Raw genomic sequence first — 19,856 nt, forward strand, 5'->3', positions numbered from 1 at the left:
TAAGATAACTAGAACGCCACTCAGTAGAGCGCATACTCCCACCGTGGGTGGCCGGCCGCTGCTGAGCCCTATCTTCCAATGGTAAACAATCCTTCAAAAAATTCCTGGATCCGGAATAATATCCTGAGCTTCACCAAAAACGAATCAATTCTTCCTTATCCCAAGGGCAATCATCCCACCAACTTTCATCCAAATCCGTTCAGAACTTTTCCAGATATCTTGTTCACAAACACATGAACCAAAATGGTGAAGAGGAGGTTACAGATCGCGGTTTAAGATGTTAGTTACCGAGCGGTTTGGTATTGCCGCGACCTAACAGGATCCCCGACTCACCCGATTCCACCCAAACGTTGGCCGGGTCACACCACAGCTAGTCAATAGGGAAAAGACAAAGGCGACGAATGCAAAGAGGAAAAAGAAGGCAAGAAAGGTTTGGAAATACGACTGAATTTATTGGCTATTTACACACAAGCAAAAAGAAAGCAATCAAGGTTTATTTACAACACATAAGACGCAGGTGACACAGTGCAAATAACACTGGACATTGACCTCCACACCCCTACCGACCTCACTGACTACTACAACCACACTCTCTCCTCCTGCCTTGACCAGCTTGCGCCTGTAAAAACCAAAACAGTTTCTTTCACCCATTCTGCTCCCTGGTTTACCCCTGAACTCCACCTGATGAAAACTCGTGCTCGCCAACTTGAAAGACTCCGCAATAAAACGGGTCTCACAGTTCACTCCCAAGCCTACAAGGACCACCTACAACACTACAAAGATGCCCTCTCCCGCGCCCGCTCTGCCTACTACTCTCAAATTATCCACTCTGGCTCCGGAAACCCAAAAGCACTCTTCTCGACAATAAACAAACTCCTCCGCCCCCTGAACACCACCACCCAGTCATTCACAGTAGACAACTGCATCTCCTTCCTCTCTTTCTTCCAACGCAAAATTGACAACATCTACAACAGCTTGACCACCGCCGCACCCGCTCCCCCTCCAACCACCTGCCCCCCCTTGTCCTGCCATCCCCTGTCTCGGTTCTCCCCAATCTCCCCTACTGACCTCTCTGAACTCCTCATAGGAATGAAAACTGCCACCTGCACTCTTGACCCCATCCCCTCCAGCTTTGTCAAGGCCTCCCTCCCTGCTCTCTCTCCACTTATCATTGCAACAATAAACTCCTCCCTGTCTACAGGCATCGTCCCACCTTCCCTCAAAATTGCTGCTGTTACCCCCATTCTAAAAAAACCTGGTCTAAACCCTGACACCCTAAACAACTTCAGACCCATCTCCAACCTACCCTTTCTGTCAAAAGTTTTGGAACGCGCTGTAGCCACTCAGCTCAAATATCATCTCTCTGCCAATAACCTGTATGAAACATTCCAATCCGGATTCCGGTCCAACCACAGTACTGAAACTGCTCTCCTCAAAATCACCAACGACCTTCTCCTCTCCTCTGACGCTGGCAACCTCAACATTCTCGTCCTCCTCGACCTCAGCGCTGCCTTTGACACCATCGATCACACTATCCTCCTCACCCGACTTGAATCCACCTTTAACGTTACCGGCACTGCCTTCTCTTGGATTAAATCATACCTCTCTGACAGATGCCAGTTCATCTCCATCAATAACTGCAAATCCCCCACTGCTCCCCTCCCCCAAGGTGTCCCCCAAGGTTCAGTTCTTGGCCCCCTCCTCTTCATCCTTTACCTGTCCCCGCTCGGTCACTTAATCCGCCGTCATGGTCTCCAATTCCACTGCTTCGCCGATGACATCCAGCTTTTCATCTCCACCAAGTCCATCTCCACCGACACCCACTCTATCCTGACAAACTGCATCACTGAAATAAAATCCTGGCTTCAAATCAACTTCCTCAAGCTTAACTGTGATAAATCTGAAATAATCATCATTGGCCCAAAAACGCTCACAAAATCCACCCATAACTTTGCCCTCAACATCGACGGTATCCCAGTATCCACCTCCCCTCACATCCGGAATCTTGGCGTCATCTTTGACCAAACCCTTTCCTTCGACAAATACACTAAACAGATCACAAAGTCAGCCTTCTTTCACCTGAAAAACATTGCCCGTCTCCGCTCATCCCTCTCCTCCACGGCTGCAGAAACCCTCATCCACGCCTTCATCACCTCCCGTCTGGACTACTGCAATAGCCTCCTCTATGGTTCACCCTCAAAAATCACCAATAAACTCCAATACATTCAGAACTCCGCTGCCCGTCTACTCACCCATTCCCGGACCCGTGACCACATCACCCCCGTCCTTTACAAGCTTCACTGGCTCCCCGTCCCCCAGAGAATCCAGTACAAAATCCTCCTCTTGACATACAAAGCCCTCCATAACCTGGCCCCATCCTACCTGGCTGACCTCCTCTCCAGACACACTCCCACCCGCAACCTCCGCTCTGCTGGTACCAACCTCCTGACCCCCTCCATCCGGACCAAATTCAGATCCTGGGGGGACAGGGCCTTCTCCATCGCTGCTCCCACCCTCTGGAACTCACTACCTCACACCATCAGAGAATCCTCCTCACTCACCACATTCAAAACATCACTAAAGACCCACCTGTTCAACACTGCATTCAACATTCAACCCACAGCATTTAACCCCTGACTATCTCTTCTCCTTCTCCCTCCTTTTGCTTTAAATATTTCCCTATTGATTCTTGTCTTTTTGCAATTGTTGTTTTCATGTATTGTTATGCATTATGTTTTCCACTCTGTCAAAGCGTCTTTGGGCTACTTGAAAAGCGCTATACAAAATAAATGAATTATTATTATTATTATTACTAGGGCATGCCCGTACTATATATATATCTAAAATTATATCCCCCCCCCTCTATTTACATGAAATGGTTTGGTCCAAAGCGAACGGCTTGCGAGTACGGTGACAATCCCCCCCCTCTATTTACATGAAATGGTTTGGTCCAAAGCGAACGGCTTGCGAGTACGGTGACAATCCCCCCCCTCTATTTACATGAAATGGTTTGGTCCAAAGCGAACGGCTTGCGAGTACGGTGACAATCCCCCCCCTCTATTTACATGAAATGGTTTGGTCCAAAGCGAACGGCTTGCGGAGTTTGGTAAAGAAATCGCCATAGCTCGGTAACTACTTGTCCGATTAATATGAAACCTTGAAAAGGCACATCCTCAGGTCCCCAGCAATATACCTGGCAAGTTTCAAGTATATCGGACCCGTGGTTGTCGAGAAACAGCGGTCACAGACAAACATACAAACATACAAACATACAAACATACACACAGAGATTACTGGAATTATAGATAGATGAACAGACGAACATACGAACACACACACGCACACACACACACACACACACACACACACACACACACACACACACACACACACACGGACGGACACGATCGAATGCATTACTCCCTAGTGGGAGTAATTACTAAAAAAAATCCTTAAATGCAATTTTTGAATGGCCCCTTATTGGGGTTAAGCAATCCTTGACCAGGTCGTTCTCATGTAATTGTGGGAAGGGGTGGGGTGGGGTGAGTGGGGAGGTGGGGGGGGGGCGGGGGGAAGGAGTGGGGGAGACATGTATAAGAAGTGTCAAGTTCATCTTTTAACAGCGCATTAAATGCACGTTTCCCAATCGGCCCGTTACCAGATTTTGTCACAGGTTGTGATCACAGTGCGATCATTGTTCTTTATTCTGTCCTTTTCTGAACACCTTCTCCCCCCCCCCCCCCCCCCTACTGCCTCTTCCCCCTTCTCATTGTGAAGATGGCCTTTAGAACCCCATAACAGATTATTTCTCTAGTCAGAGATCTTTTAAAATTATTTCTGAATAATTGTGGATTCATTTATCTTTAAGGAGCGAATCTATTAGTTTATGGCATATGGCACTTATAAATAAGGCTTATATGGATTAGCACTTATATATTTACACGGTCATAATTTTTTTTATTTTTAGTGAAGATTAGCACTAAATATTTTTAAATTATCATTCTTATGTATTGTATGCTAAAATTGTTTTAACCAGATTATATATGTTGGTTAGACTATGCAAACTGGTTGTTCCCTAAATCAAGAGGAGAATATCATAATCACATTGTTTGAGTAACTTGCAACATCAAGCCACGAGCATCCAATATGCAGCAGCCACGAAATGATATGGCCACCATCTTGGTTTTCCGGTGAGCCTAAGCCTTTTTTTTCCTTCTTTTTTTTGTATACTGAATCGAGGCTCGTGAAAGAGCCTCCATGTGGGAGGGGGTGGGAGGGGGGAGGGGTGGGAGGGGGGAGGGGGAGGGGCAGGGGGGAGGGGCAGGGGGAGGGGGGAGACCCGGCAGAAGTACCCGGCATTTCGGCCTATAGGCCTCTGCTGATTATACCCAGTGGTTTGTTGCAACATCACAACACCTCACAACACCCAGCACACAGCAGCTTACACTTATCTCACAACAACCACCACTTGGCTCAAAACAGTTATTGCACAGCAGCTATTACCTAGTGCACAACAACTAACATCCAGCTCGCAACAACTACCACCCAACCTGGAACAGCCACGACCAAATTCATAGCATCAACTCTCAGCACCAAGTACTTATTAGTGAGGACACAACATTATGTAATGCTATTCACAAAACACCGTACAACATGTCATTTGAAAACTTTTTAAAACAACTTAATTACTTTAGTGCCGTGACTGGCCTACCAGAGTTGTGTGGCCTACCAGGCCACACCAACTACAACAGACTGGTAGGCCAGTCAAATATTTTACTGGCCTACCAGAGTTGTAGTTTTCAATTTGGCTACAAGTATTGTAGTAAGGATTTGAATTCTCAGCTTCTAGAATATATCCTAGTTTCAGAAGAATCAAAATGACCATAACCACACTGGTTTATTTATGACATGGAGGAAGTACTCTGACTATTACATCTGCTCTAGTTTGCATATGACAATTCCTTCAGGACAAATGAGGATCGGTACGAAAATGCTTCTTCGGATTGACAGTATACTGTATATTGCTATATTATAATACGCTTGTTTGCCTGCACGTCCGTCTGTGTGTAACGTTCTGTTACACCCATTGGTTGGACAGCTTGCCTGACTCCACCCACAATTTCAACCTGATGAAAAATCATGTGAAATGAAAAACACCAAGTTTTGGTGATTTGCAAAGTGAAAGACATCTTCGGAGCAGTCATGTTCACATTCCCCACGCCCTCCCGATATATATATATAGAATGTGAGATGAGAGAATGTGAGATTTGTCTCTACACATATGTCTGTCGGGGCTATTTTGATTGTGGTTTCTGTGACGTCAGTGATAGCATGATAGGGGAGCGGAAAATGAATGATCGTTTTAAGGCCCTTTTTCCCCGCTAGAGCAGGGGTTAGCCTTGCGGGCCCCATGACAATCATGGTTCCCTGTTTAAGGCAATGTTTTTATGGCCGGATGCCGTTCCTGACGCCAACCCTTGGTCACGCTCTTACTATGCACAGGGATACGGTGTACCTAATCTAAATCGGGGTACACACCGTGATCATTCATCCCAGCAAGCTGGTACTCAATTTGCACAACATCAGAAGGATGAACAGGCTGAGTCAACCCCCCTGGTGTTAATTTAGCGATCGACCAGGATTCGAACCCAGCATCCTAGGATCCCAAGCCGGCACCCTAACAGCTAAGCCAACACCAGGGATAGGGGAGCACCAGGGATAGGGGAGCGGAAAGTTTTAAATATTCTGCTGTTTTGATGTGGGAATGCCCATTTGGTTTTATGAGCAGGAGGAGTGTGAGAATGAGAGAACAGAGTTAGGGTTGAGAGTGGGGGAGAGCAAAGTTGGGACAGAGTTGGTAGGTTGAGGTTTTGGGGGAGGAGGGTCAGCACTTTCTGTTGAGCCAGAGGGGGTGTGAGTGGGGATCTTGAGTAGTTCTGGATGAGGTGTTGAGGAGGGGTTTTGAAGGTTTGGAGTTGGGACGAGGAAGGTAAGGTCTTGAGGACTTGGGGTTTGGTAGGTGGCGGGGGGGGGGGGGGGGGGGGGTGACTCATTTTACTGACCTCGGAAGGATGACAGGCTGAGTCAACCCACCTGGTGTTAATTCATCGGGCTGACAGGGGCTTGAACTCACGACTTTGCGATTTTAAGCCAGCACCAGGCTTACATAATATTCCCACTTTGCAAGTACATATAATTCGGTATCCCATAATATGGTACTTGTCAGTGCTATCCTATTTTGGGAATCCTTACTTCCTTTGCCCATGATTGTTGATGTAAAGTTTTTCTTTTGACTGATTGAAGATTTATAAAAAATATATAAACTGTATTTTAAATGTTTCCTCATGTGTGAGAATCGTCTCTCCGTTGTCCTGTTTCACATTCCCATCCTAACTGATAGCTCATGATACTGAGAACTTGTATCAACCAGCACCATTAGCCATCCTAACTGTGACCTAATGATGCTGGTACACGTTCCATCCTCAGTCTTGAATCATAGTAAAAAGACAGAGAGTTCATTGACGAAAGGGAGTTTCCTTTTTGAAGCCAGGTCATGCCAGGTGTTGGTTTGTTTTTCAAAGAAAACAAAACAGATTTGGTATTAAAATATGTCTGCTTTACCCTCTTCTGATTAATGTTTGCCACTATTTTTGCCCCTTCCAATACCACTAGACTGACAGTAATGCCAGTTTTCTGCGAGCTTCTCGTGCTGGGAACCTAGACAAGGTGCTGGACTACTTGGCAACTGGTACTGACATCAACACTGCCAACCAGGTAAATGGTGAGGATGTAGGAGCACTATAGGCAAGATAGGATGTGGGAGCACTGTATGCAAGATAGGATGTGGGAGCACTGTATGCAAGATATAGGATGTGGGAGCACTGTATGCAAGATATAGGATGTAGGAGCACTGTATGCAAGATATAGGATGTGGGAGCACTGTATGCAAGATAGGATGTGGGAGCACTGTATGCAAGATAGGATGTGGGAGCACTGTATGCAAGATATAGGATGTGGGAGCACTGTATGCAAGATATAGGATGTGGGAGCACTGTATGCAAGATATAGGATGTGGGAGCACTGTATGCAAGATATAGGATGTGGGAGCACTGTATGCAAGATAGGATGTGGGAGCACTGTATGCAAAATAGGATGTGGGAGCACTGTATGCAAGATAGGATGTGGGAGCACTGTATGCAAGATATAGGATGTGGGAGCACTGTATGCAAGATATAGGATGTGGGAGCACTGTATGCAAGATATAGGATGTGGGAGCACTGTATGCAAGATAGGATGTGGGAGCACTGTATGCAAGATAGGATGTGGGAGCACTGTATGCAAGATAGGATGTGGGAGCACTGTATGCAAGATAGGATGTGGGAGCACTGTATGCAAGATAGGATGTGGGAGCACTATAGGCAAGATAGCATGTGGGAGCACTGTATGCAAGATATAGGATGTGGGAGCACTGTATGCAAGATAGGATGTGGGAGCACTATAGGCAAGATAGGATGTGGGAGCACTGTATGCAAGATATAGGATGTGGGAGCACTGTATGCAAGATAGGATGTGGGAGCACTATAGGCAAGATAGGATGTGGGAGCACTGTATGCAAGATAGGATGTGGGAGCACTGTATGCAAGATATAGGATGTGGGAGCACTGTATGCAAGATATAGGATGTGGGAGCACTGTATGCAAGATATAGGATGTGGGAGCACTGTATGCAAGATATAGGATGTGGGAGCACTGTATGCAAGATATAGGATGTGGGAGCACTGTATGCAAGATATAGGATGTGGGAGCACTGTATGCAAGATAGGATGTGGGAGCACTGTATGCAAGATAGGATGTGGGAGCACTGTATGCAAGATAGGATGTGGGAGCACTGTATGCAAGATATAGGATGTGGGAGCACTGTATGCAAGATATAGGATGTGGGAGCACTGTATGCAAGATATAGGATGTGGGAGCACTGTATGCAAGATAGGATGTGGGAGCACTGTATGCAAGATAGGATGTGGGAGCACTGTATGCAAGATAGGATGTGGGAGCACTGTATGCAAGATAGGATGTGGGAGCACTGTATGCAAGATAGGATGTGGGAGCACTATAGGCAAGATAGCATGTGGGAGCACTGTATGCAAGATATAGGATGTGGGAGCACTGTATGCAAGATAGGATGTGGGAGCACTATAGGCAAGATAGGATGTGGGAGCACTGTATGCAAGATATAGGATGTGAGAGCACTGTATGCAAGATAGGATGTGGGAGCACTATAGGCAAGATAGGATGTGGGAGCACTGTATGCAAGATAGGATGTGGGAGCACTGTATGCAAGATATAGGATGTAGGAGCACTGTATGCAAGATAGGATGTGGGAGCACTGTATGCAAGATATAGGATGTAGGAGCACTGTATGCAAGATAGGATGTGGGAGCACTGTATGCAAGATATAGGATGTGGGAGCACTGTATGCAAGATATAGGATGTGGGAGCACTGTATGCAAGATAGGATGTGGGAGCACTGTATGCAAGATAGGATGTGGGAGCACTGTATGCAAGATAGGATGTGGGAGCACTGTATGCAAGATATAGGATGTGGGAGCACTGTATGCAAGATATAGGATGTGGGAGCACTGCATGCAAGATATAGGATGTGGGAGCACTGTATGCAAGATATAGGATGTGGGAGCACTGTATGCAAGATATAGGATGTGGGAGCACTGTATGCAAGATAGGATGTGGGAGCACTGTATGCAAGATAGGATGTGGGAGCACTGTATGCAAGATAGGATGTGGGAGCACTGTATGCAAGATAGGATGTGGGAGCACTGTATGCAAGATATAGGATGTGGGAGCACTGTATGCAAGATATAGGATGTAGGAGCACTGTATGCAAGATATAGGATGTAGGAGCACTGTATGCAAGATATAGGATGTGGGAGCACTGTATGCAAGATAGGATGTGGGAGCACTGTATGCAAGATATAGGATGTGGGAGCACTGTATGCAAGATATAGGATGTAGGAGCACTGTATGCAAGATATAGGATGTAGGAGCACTGCATGCAAGATATAGGATGTGGGAGCACTGTATACAAGATATAGGATGTAGGAGCACTGTATGCAAGATATAGGATGTGGGAGCACTGTATGCAAGATATAGGATGTGGGAGCACTGCATGCAAGATATAGGATGTAGGAGCACTGTATGCAAGATATAGGATGTAGGAGCACTGCATGCAAGATATAGGATGTGGGAGCACTGCATGCAAGATATAGGATGTGGGAGCACTGTATGCAAGATATAGGATGTAGCAGCACTGTATGCAAGATATAGGATGTAGGAGCACTGCATGCAAGATATAGGATGTGGGAGCACTGTATACAAGATATAGGATGTAGGAGCACTGTATGCAAGATAGGATGTGGGAGCACTGTATGCAAGATATAGGATGTGGGAGCACTGTATGCAAGATAGGATGTGCGAGCACTGTATGCAAGATAGGATGTGGGAGCACTGTATGCAAGATAGGATGTGGGAGCACTGTATGCAAGATAGGATGTGGGAGCACTGTATGCAAGATATAGGATGTGGGAGCACTGTATGCAAGATAGGATGTGGGAGCACTGTATGCAAGATATAGGATGTAGGAGCACTGCATGCAAGATATAGGATGTGGGAGCACTGTATGCAAGATATAGGATGTAGGAGCACTGCATGCAAGATATAGGACGTGGGAGCACTGCATGCAAGATATAGGATGTGGGAGCACTGTATGCAAGATATAGGATGTAGGAGCACTGCATGCAAGATATAGGACGTGGGAGCACTGCATGCAAGATATAGGATGTGGGAGCACTGTATGCAAGATATAGGATGTGGGAGCACTGTTTGCAAGATATAGGATGTAGGAGCACTGTATGCAAGATAGGATGTGGGAGCACTGTATGCAAGATATAGGATGTGGGAGCACTGTATGCAAGATAGGATGTGGGAGCACTGTATGCAAGATATAGGATGTAGGAGCACTGTATGCAAGATATAGGATGTGGGAGCACTGTATGCAAGATATAGGATGTGGGAGCACTGTATGCAAGATAGGATGTGGGAGCACTGTATGCAAGATATAGGATGTGGGAGCACTGTATGCAAGATAGGATGTGGGAGCACTGTATGCAAGATATAGGACGTGGGAGCACTGTATGCAAGATAGGATGTGGGAGCACTGTATGCAAGATATAGGATGTAGGAGCACTGTATGCAAGATATAGGATGTGGGAGCACTGTATGCAAGATATAGGATGTGGGAGCACTGTATGCAAGATTGGATGTGGGAGCACTGTATGTAAGATATAGCATGTGGGAGCACTGTATGCAAGATATAGGATGGTGGGAGCACTGTATGCAAGATAGGATGTGGGAGCACTGTATGCAAGAGATAGGATGTATGAGCACTGTATGCAAGATATACGATGTGGGAGCACTGTATGCAAGATATAGGATGTGGGAGCACTGTATGCAAGATAGGATGTGGGAGCACTGTATGTAAGATATAGGATGTAGGAGCACTGTATGCAAGATATAGGATGTGGGAGCACTGTATGCAAGATATAGGATGTGGGAGCACTGTATGCAAGATATAGGATGTGGGAGCACTGTATACAAGATATACGATGTGGGAGCACTGTATGCAAGATATAGGATGTGGGAGCACTGTATGCAAGATATAGGATGTGGGAGCACTGTATACAAGATATACGATGTGGGAGCACTGTATGCAAGATATAGGACGTGGGAGCACTGTATGCAAGATATAGGATGTGGGAGCACTGTATGCAAGATATAGGATGTGGGAGCACTGTATGCAAGATATAGGACGTGGGAGCACTGTATGCAAGATATAGGATGTGGGAGCACTGTATGCAAGATATAGGATGTAGGAGCACTGTATGCAAGATATAGGATGTGGGAGCACTGTATGCAAGATATAGGATGTGGGAGCACTGTATGCAAGATATAGGATGTGGGAGCACTGTATACAAGATATACGATGTGGGAGCACTGTATGCAAGATATAGGATGTGGGAGCACTGTATGCAAGATATAGGATGTGGGAGCACTGTATACAAGATACGATGTGGGAGCACTGTATGCAAGATATAGGACGTGGGAGCACTGTATGCAAGATATAGGACGTGGGAGCACTGTATGCAAGATAGGATGTGGGAGCACTGGTTGCAAGATAGGATGTAGGAGCACTGTATGCAAGATATAGGATGTGGGAGCACTATAGGCAAGATAGCATGTGGGAGCACTGTATGCAAGATAGGATGTGGGAGCACTGTATGCAAGATATAGGATGTGGGAGCACTGTATGCAAGATATAGGATGTGGGAGCGCTGTATGCAAGATATAGGATGTGGGAGCACTGTATGCAAGATATAGGATGTGGGAGCACTGTATGCAAGATATAGGATGTGGGAGCACTGTATGCAAGATATAGGATGTGGGAGCACTGTCTGCAAGATATAGGATGTGGGACCACTGTATGCAAGATATAGGATGTGGGAGCACTGTATGCAAGATATAGGATGTAGGAGCACTGTATGCAAGATATAGGATGTAGGAGCACTGTATGCAAGATATAGGATGTGGGAGCACTACAGGCAAGATAGCATGTGGGAGCACTGTTTGCAAGATAGGATGTGGGAGCACTGTATGCAAGATATAGGATGTGGGAGCACTGTATGGAAGATATAGGATGTGGGAGCACTGTATGCAAGATATAGGATGTGGGAGCACTGTATGCAAGATATAGGATGTGGGAGCACTGTATGCAAGATATAGGATGTGGGAGCACTGTATGCAAGATAGGATGTGGGAGCACTGTATGCAAGATATAGGATGTAGGAGCACTGTATGCAAGATAGGATGTGGGAGCACTGTATGCAAGATATAGGATGTAGGAGCACTGTATGCAAGATAGGATGTGGGAGCACTGTATGCAAGATATAGGATGTGGGAGCACTGTATGCAAGATATAGGATGTGGGAGCACTGTATGCAAGATATAGGATGTGGGAGCACTGTATGCAAGATATAGGATGTGGGAGCACTGTATACAAGATATACGATGTGGGAGCACTGTATGCAAGATATAGGATGTGGGAGCACTGTATGCAAGATATAGGATGTGGGAGCACTGTATACAAGATATACGATGTGGGAGCACTGTATGCAAGATATAGGACGTGGGAGCACTGTATGCAAGATATAGGACGTGGGAGCACTGTATGCAAGATAGGATGTGGGAGCACTGGTTGCAAGATAGGATGTAGGAGCACTGTATGCAAGATATAGGATGTGGGAGCACTATAGGCAAGATAGCATGTGGGAGCACTGTATGCAAGATAGGATGTGGGAGCACTGTATGCAAGATATAGGATGTGGGAGCACTGTATGCAAGATATAGGATGTGGGAGCGCTGTATGCAAGATATAGGATGTGGGAGCACTGTATGCAAGATATAGGATGTGGGAGCACTGTATGCAAGATATAGGATGTGGGAGCATTGTATGCAAGATATAGGATGTGGGAGCACTGTCTGCAAGATATAGGATGTGGGACCACTGTATGCAAGATATAGGATGTGGGAGCACTGTATGCAAGATATAGGATGTAGGAGCACTGTATGCAAGATATAGGATGTAGGAGCACTGTATGCAAGATATAGGATGTGGGAGCACTACAGGCAAGATAGCATGTGGGAGCACTGTTTGCAAGATAGGATGTGGGAGCACTGTATGCAAGATATAGGATGTGGGAGCACTGTATGGAAGATATAGGATGTGGGAGCACTGTATGCAAGATATAGGATGTGGGAGCACTGTATGCAAGATATAGGATGTGGGAGCACTGTATGCAAGATATAGGATGTGGGAGCACTGTATGCAAGATAGGATGTGGGAGCACTGTATGCAAGATATAGGATGTAGGAGCACTGTATGCAAGATAGGATGTGGGAGCACTGTATGCAAGATATAGGATGTAGGAGCACTGTATGCAAGATAGGATGTGGGAGCACTGTATGCAAGATATAGGATGTGGGAGCACTGTATGCAAGATATAGGATGTGGGAGCACTGTATGCAAGATAGGATGTGGGAGCACTGTATGCAAGATAGGATGTGGGAGCACTGTATGCAAGATAGGATGTGGGAGCACTGTATGCAAGATATAGGATGTGGGAGCACTGTATGCAAGATATAGGATGTGGGAGCACTGTATGCAAGATATAGGATGTGGGAGCACTGTATGCAAGATATAGGATGTGGGAGCACTGTATGCAAGATATAGGATGTGGGAGCACTGTATGCAAGATAGGATGTGGGAGCACTGTATGCAAGATAGGATGTGGGAGCACTGTATGCAAGATAGGATGTGGGAGCACTGTATGCAAGATATAGGATGTGGGAGCACTGTATGCAAGATATAGGATGTGGGAGCACTGTATGCAAGATATAGGATGTAGGAGCACTGTATGCAAGATATAGGATGTGGGAGCACTGTATGCAAGATAGGATGTGGGAGCACTGTATGCAAGATATAGGATGTGGGAGCACTGTATGCAAGATAGGATGTGGGAGCACTGTATGCAAGATAGGATGTGGGAGCACTGTATGCAAGATATAGGATGTGGGAGCACTGTATGCAAGATATAGGATGTGGGAGCACTGTATGCAAGATATAGGATGTGGGAGCACTGTATGCAAGATATAGGATGTGGGAGCACTGTATGCAAGATAGGATGTGGGAGCACTGTATGCAAGATAGGATGTGGGAGCACTGTATGCAAGATAGGATGTGGGAGCACTGTATGCAAGATATAGGATGTGGGAGCACTGTATGCAAGATATAGGATGTGGGAGCACTGTATGCAAGATATAGGATGTAGGAGCACTGTATGCAAGATATAGGATGTGGGAGCACTGTATGCAAGATAGGATGTGGGAGCACTGTATGCAAGATATAGGATGTGGGAGCACTGCATGCAAGATATAGGATGTGGGAGCACTGTATGCAAGATATAGGATGTAGGAGCACTGCATGCAAGATATAGGATGTGGGAGCACTGCATGCAAGATATAGGATGTGGGAGCACTGTATGCAAGATATAGGATGTAGGAGCACTGTATGCAAGATATAGGATGTAGGAGCACTGCATGCAAGATATAGGATGTGGGAGCACTGTATACAAGATATAGGATGTAGGAGCACTGTATGCAAGATAGGATGTGGGAGCACTGTATGCAAGATATAGGATGTGGGAGCACTGTATGCAAGATATAGGATGTAGGAGCACTGTATGCAAGATATAGGATGTGCGAGCACTGTATGCAAGATAGGATGTGGGAGCACTGTATGCAAGATAGGATGTGGGAGCACTGTATGCAAGATAGGATGTGGGAGCACTGTATGCAAGATATAGGATGTGGGAGCACTGTATGCAAGATAGGATGTGGGAGCACTGTATGCAAGATATAGGATGTAGGAGCACTGCATGCAAGATATAGGATGTGGGAGCACTGTATGCAAGATATAGGATGTAGGAGCACTGCATGCAAGATATAGGACGTGGGAGCACTGCATGCAAGATATAGGATGTGGGAGCACTGTATGCAAGATATAGGATGTAGGAGCACTGTATGCAAGATATAGGATGTAGGAGCACTGCATGCAAGATATAGGATGTGGGAGCACTGTTTGCAAGATATAGGATGTAGGAGCACTGTATGCAAGATAGGATGTGGGAGCACTGTATGCAAGATATAGGATGTGGGAGCACTGTATGCAAGATAGGATGTGGGAGCACTGTATGCAAGATATAGGATGTAGGAGCACTGTATGCAAGATATAGGATGTGGGAGCACTGTATGCAAGATATAGGATGTGGGAGCACTGTATGCAAGATAGGATGTGGGAGCACTGTATGCAAGATATAGGATGTGGGAGCACTGTATGCAAGATAGGATGTGGGAGCACTGTATGCAAGATATAGGACGTGGGAGCACTGTATGCAACATAGGATGTGGGAGCACTGTATGCAAGATATAGGATGTAGGAGCACTGTATGCAAGATATAGGATGTGGGAGCACTGTATGCAAGATATAGGATGTGGGAGCACTGTATGCAAGATTGGATGTGGGAGCACTGTATGTAAGATATAGCATGTGGGAGCACTGTATGCAAGATATAGGATGGTGGGAGCACTGTATGCAAGATAGGATGTGGGAGCACTGTATGCAAGAGATAGGATGTATGAGCACTGTATGCAAGATATACGATGTGGGAGCACTGTATGCAAGATATAGGATGTGGGAGCACTGTATGCAAGATAGGATGTGGGAGCACTGTATGTAAGATATAGGATGTAGGAGCACTGTATGCAAGATATAGGATGTGGGAGCACTGTATGCAAGATATAGGATGTGGGAGCACTGTATGCAAGATATAGGATGTGGGAGCACTGTATACAAGATATACGATGTGGGAGCACTGTATGCAAGATATAGGATGTGGGAGCACTGTATGCAAGATATAGGATGTGGGAGCACTGTATACAAGATATACGATGTGGGAGCACTGTATGCAAGATATAGGACGTGGGAGCACTGTATGCAAGATATAGGATGTGGGAGCACTGTATGCAAGATATAGGATGTGGGAGCACTGTATGCAAGATATAGGACGTGGGAGCACTGTATGCAAGATATAGGATGTGGGAGCACTGTATGCAAGATATAGGATGTAGGAGCACTGTATGCAAGATATAGGATGTGGGAGCACTGTATGCAAGATATAGGATGTGGGAGCACTGTATGCAAGATATAGGATGTGGGAGCACTGTATACAAGATATACGATGTGGGAGCACTGTATGCAAGATATAGGATGTGGGAGCACTGTATGCAAGATATAGGATGTGGGAGCACTGTATACAAGATACGATGTGGGAGCACTGTATGCAAGATATAGGACGTGGGAGCACTGTATGCAAGATATAGGACGTGGGAGCACTGTATGCAAGATAGGATGTGGGAGCACTGGTTGCAAGATAGGATGTAGGAGCACTGTATGCAAGATATAGGATGTGGGAGCACTATAGGCAAGATAGCATGTGGGAGCACTGTATGCAAGATAGGATGTGGGAGCACTGTATGCAAGATATAGGATGTGGGAGCACTGTATGCAAGATATAGGATGTGGGAGCGCTGTATGCAAGATATAGGATGTGGGAGCACTGTATGCAAGATATAGGATGTGGGAGCACTGTATGCAAGATATAGGATGTGGGAGCACTGTATGCAAGATATAGGATGTGGGAGCACTGTCTGCAAGATATAGGATGTGGGACCACTGTATGCAAGATATAGGATGTGGGAGCACTGTATGCAAGATATAGGATGTAGGAGCACTGTATGCAAGATATAGGATGTAGGAGCACTGTATGCAAGATATAGGATGTGGGAGCACTACAGGCAAGATAGCATGTGGGAGCACTGTTTGCAAGATAGGATGTGGGAGCACTGTATGCAAGATATAGGATGTGGGAGCACTGTATGGAAGATATAGGATGTGGGAGCACTGTATGCAAGATATAGGATGTGGGAGCACTGTATGCAAGATATAGGATGTGGGAGCACTGTATGCAAGATATAGGATGTGGGAGCACTGTATGCAAGATAGGATGTGGGAGCACTGTATGCAAGATATAGGATGTAGGAGCACTGTATGCAAGATAGGATGTGGGAGCACTGTATGCAAGATATAGGATGTAGGAGCACTGTATGCAAGATAGGATGTGGGAGCACTGTATGCAAGATATAGGATGTGGGAGCACTGTATGCAAGATATAGGATGTGGGAGCACTGTATGCAAGATATAGGATGTGGGAGCACTGTATGCAAGATATAGGATGTGGGAGCACTGTATACAAGATATACGATGTGGGAGCACTGTATGCAAGATATAGGATGTGGGAGCACTGTATGCAAGATATAGGATGTGGGAGCACTGTATACAAGATATACGATGTGGGAGCACTGTATGCAAGATATAGGACGTGGGAGCACTGTATGCAAGATATAGGACGTGGGAGCACTGTATGCAAGATAGGATGTGGGAGCACTGGTTGCAAGATAGGATGTAGGAGCACTGTATGCAAGATATAGGATGTGGGAGCACTATAGGCAAGATAGCATGTGGGAGCACTGTATGCAAGATAGGATGTGGGAGCACTGTATGCAAGATATAGGATGTGGGAGCACTGTATGCAAGATATAGGATGTGGGAGCGCTGTATGCAAGATATAGGATGTGGGAGCACTGTATGCAAGATATAGGATGTGGGAGCACTGTATGCAAGATATAGGATGTGGGAGCATTGTATGCAAGATATAGGATGTGGGAGCACTGTCTGCAAGATATAGGATGTGGGACCACTGTATGCAAGATATAGGATGTGGGAGCACTGTATGCAAGATATAGGATGTAGGAGCACTGTATGCAAGATATAGGATGTAGGAGCACTGTATGCAAGATATAGGATGTGGGAGCACTACAGGCAAGATAGCATGTGGGAGCACTGTTTGCAAGATAGGATGTGGGAGCACTGTATGCAAGATATAGGATGTGGGAGCACTGTATGGAAGATATAGGATGTGGGAGCACTGTATGCAAGATATAGGATGTGGGAGCACTGTATGCAAGATATAGGATGTGGGAGCACTGTATGCAAGATATAGGATGTGGGAGCACTGTATGCAAGATAGGATGTGGGAGCACTGTATGCAAGATATAGGATGTAGGAGCACTGTATGCAAGATAGGATGTGGGAGCACTGTATGCAAGATATAGGATGTAGGAGCACTGTATGCAAGATAGGATGTGGGAGCACTGTATGCAAGATATAGGATGTGGGAGCACTGTATGCAAGATATAGGATGTGGGAGCACTGTATGCAAGATAGGATGTGGGAGCACTGTATGCAAGATAGGATGTGGGAGCACTGTATGCAAGATAGGATGTGGGAGCACTGTATGCAAGATATAGGATGTGGGAGCACTGTATGCAAGATATAGGATGTGGGAGCACTGTATGCAAGATATAGGATGTGGGAGCACTGTATGCAAGATATAGGATGTGGGAGCACTGTATGCAAGATATAGGATGTGGGAGCACTGTATGCAAGATAGGATGTGGGAGCACTGTATGCAAGATAGGATGTGGGAGCACTGTATGCAAGATAGGATGTGGGAGCACTGTATGCAAGATATAGGATGTGGGAGCACTGTATGCAAGATATAGGATGTGGGAGCACTGTATGCAAGATATAGGATGTAGGAGCACTGTATGCAAGATATAGGATGTGGGAGCACTGTATGCAAGATAGGATGTGGGAGCACTGTATGCAAGATATAGGATGTGGGAGCACTGTATGCAAGATAGGATGTGGGAGCACTGTATGCAAGATAGGATGTGGGAGCACTGTATGCAAGATATAGGATGTGGGAGCACTGTATGCAAGATATAGGATGTGGGAGCACTGTATGCAAGATATAGGATGTGGGAGCACTGTATGCAAGATATAGGATGTGGGAGCACTGTATGCAAGATAGGATGTGGGAGCACTGTATGCAAGATAGGATGTGGGAGCACTGTATGCAAGATAGGATGTGGGAGCACTGTATGCAAGATATAGGATGTGGGAGCACTGTATGCAAGATATAGGATGTGGGAGCACTGTATGCAAGATATAGGATGTAGGAGCACTGTATGCAAGATATAGGATGTGGGAGCACTGTATGCAAGATAGGATGTGGGAGCACTGTATGCAAGATATAGGATGTGGGAGCACTGCATGCAAGATATAGGATGTGGGAGCACTGTATGCAAGATATAGGATGTAGGAGCACTGCATGCAAGATATAGGATGTGGGAGCACTGCATGCAAGATATAGGATGTGGGAGCACTGTATGCAAGATATAGGATGTAGGAGCACTGTATGCAAGATATAGGATGTAGGAGCACTGCATGCAAGATATAGGATGTGGGAGCACTGTATACAAGATATAGGATGTAGGAGCACTGTATGCAAGATAGGATGTGGGAGCACTGTATGCAAGATATAGGATGTGGGAGCACTGTATGCAAGATATAGGATGTAGGAGCACTGTATGCAAGATATAGGATGTGCGAGCACTGTATGCAAGATAGGATGTGGGAGCACTGTATGCAAGATAGGATGTGGGAGCACTGTATGCAAGATAGGATGTGGGAGCACTGTATGCAAGATATAGGATGTGGGAGCACTGTATGCAAGATAGGATGTGGGAGCACTGTATGCAAGATATAGGATGTAGGAGCACTGCATGCAAGATATAGGATGTGGGAGCACTGTATGCAAGATATAGGATGTAGGAGCACTGCATGCAAGATATAGGACGTGGGAGCACTGCATGCAAGATATAGGATGTGGGAGCACTGTATGCAAGATATAGGATGTAGGAGCACTGTATGCAAGATATAGGATGTAGGAGCACTGCATGCAAGATATAGGATGTGGGAGCACTGTTTGCAAGATATAGGATGTAGGAGCACTGTATGCAAGATAGGATGTGGGAGCACTGTATGCAAGATATAGGATGTGGGAGCACTGTATGCAAGATAGGATGTGGGAGCACTGTATGCAAGATATAGGATGTAGGAGCACTGTATGCAAGATATAGGATGTGGGAGCACTGTATGCAAGATATAGGATGTGGGAGCACTGTATGCAAGATAGGATGTGGGAG

General features: G+C 45.8%; 1 protein-coding gene across 2 annotated transcripts in view; it reads left to right on the plus strand.

Moving 5' to 3' along the window:
• LOC137425860 (uncharacterized) overlaps positions 1-19,856 on the plus strand; it is a 473,741-nt gene that overhangs the window by 140,766 nt on the left and 313,119 nt on the right. For both annotated transcript variants that reach the window (XM_078775806.1, XM_078775807.1), the window contains exon 2: positions 6,673-6,774. In XM_078775806.1, coding sequence (XP_078631932.1) covers positions 6,673-6,774 — 102 coding nt within the window. The remainder of the gene's footprint in view (positions 1-6,672; positions 6,775-19,856) is intronic.

This window comes from Myxine glutinosa, chromosome 4 (assembly GCF_964187855.1).
Source record: "Myxine glutinosa chromosome 4, kmMyxGlut1.1, whole genome shotgun sequence".
NCBI lineage: Eukaryota > Metazoa > Chordata > Myxini > Myxiniformes > Myxinidae > Myxine > Myxine glutinosa.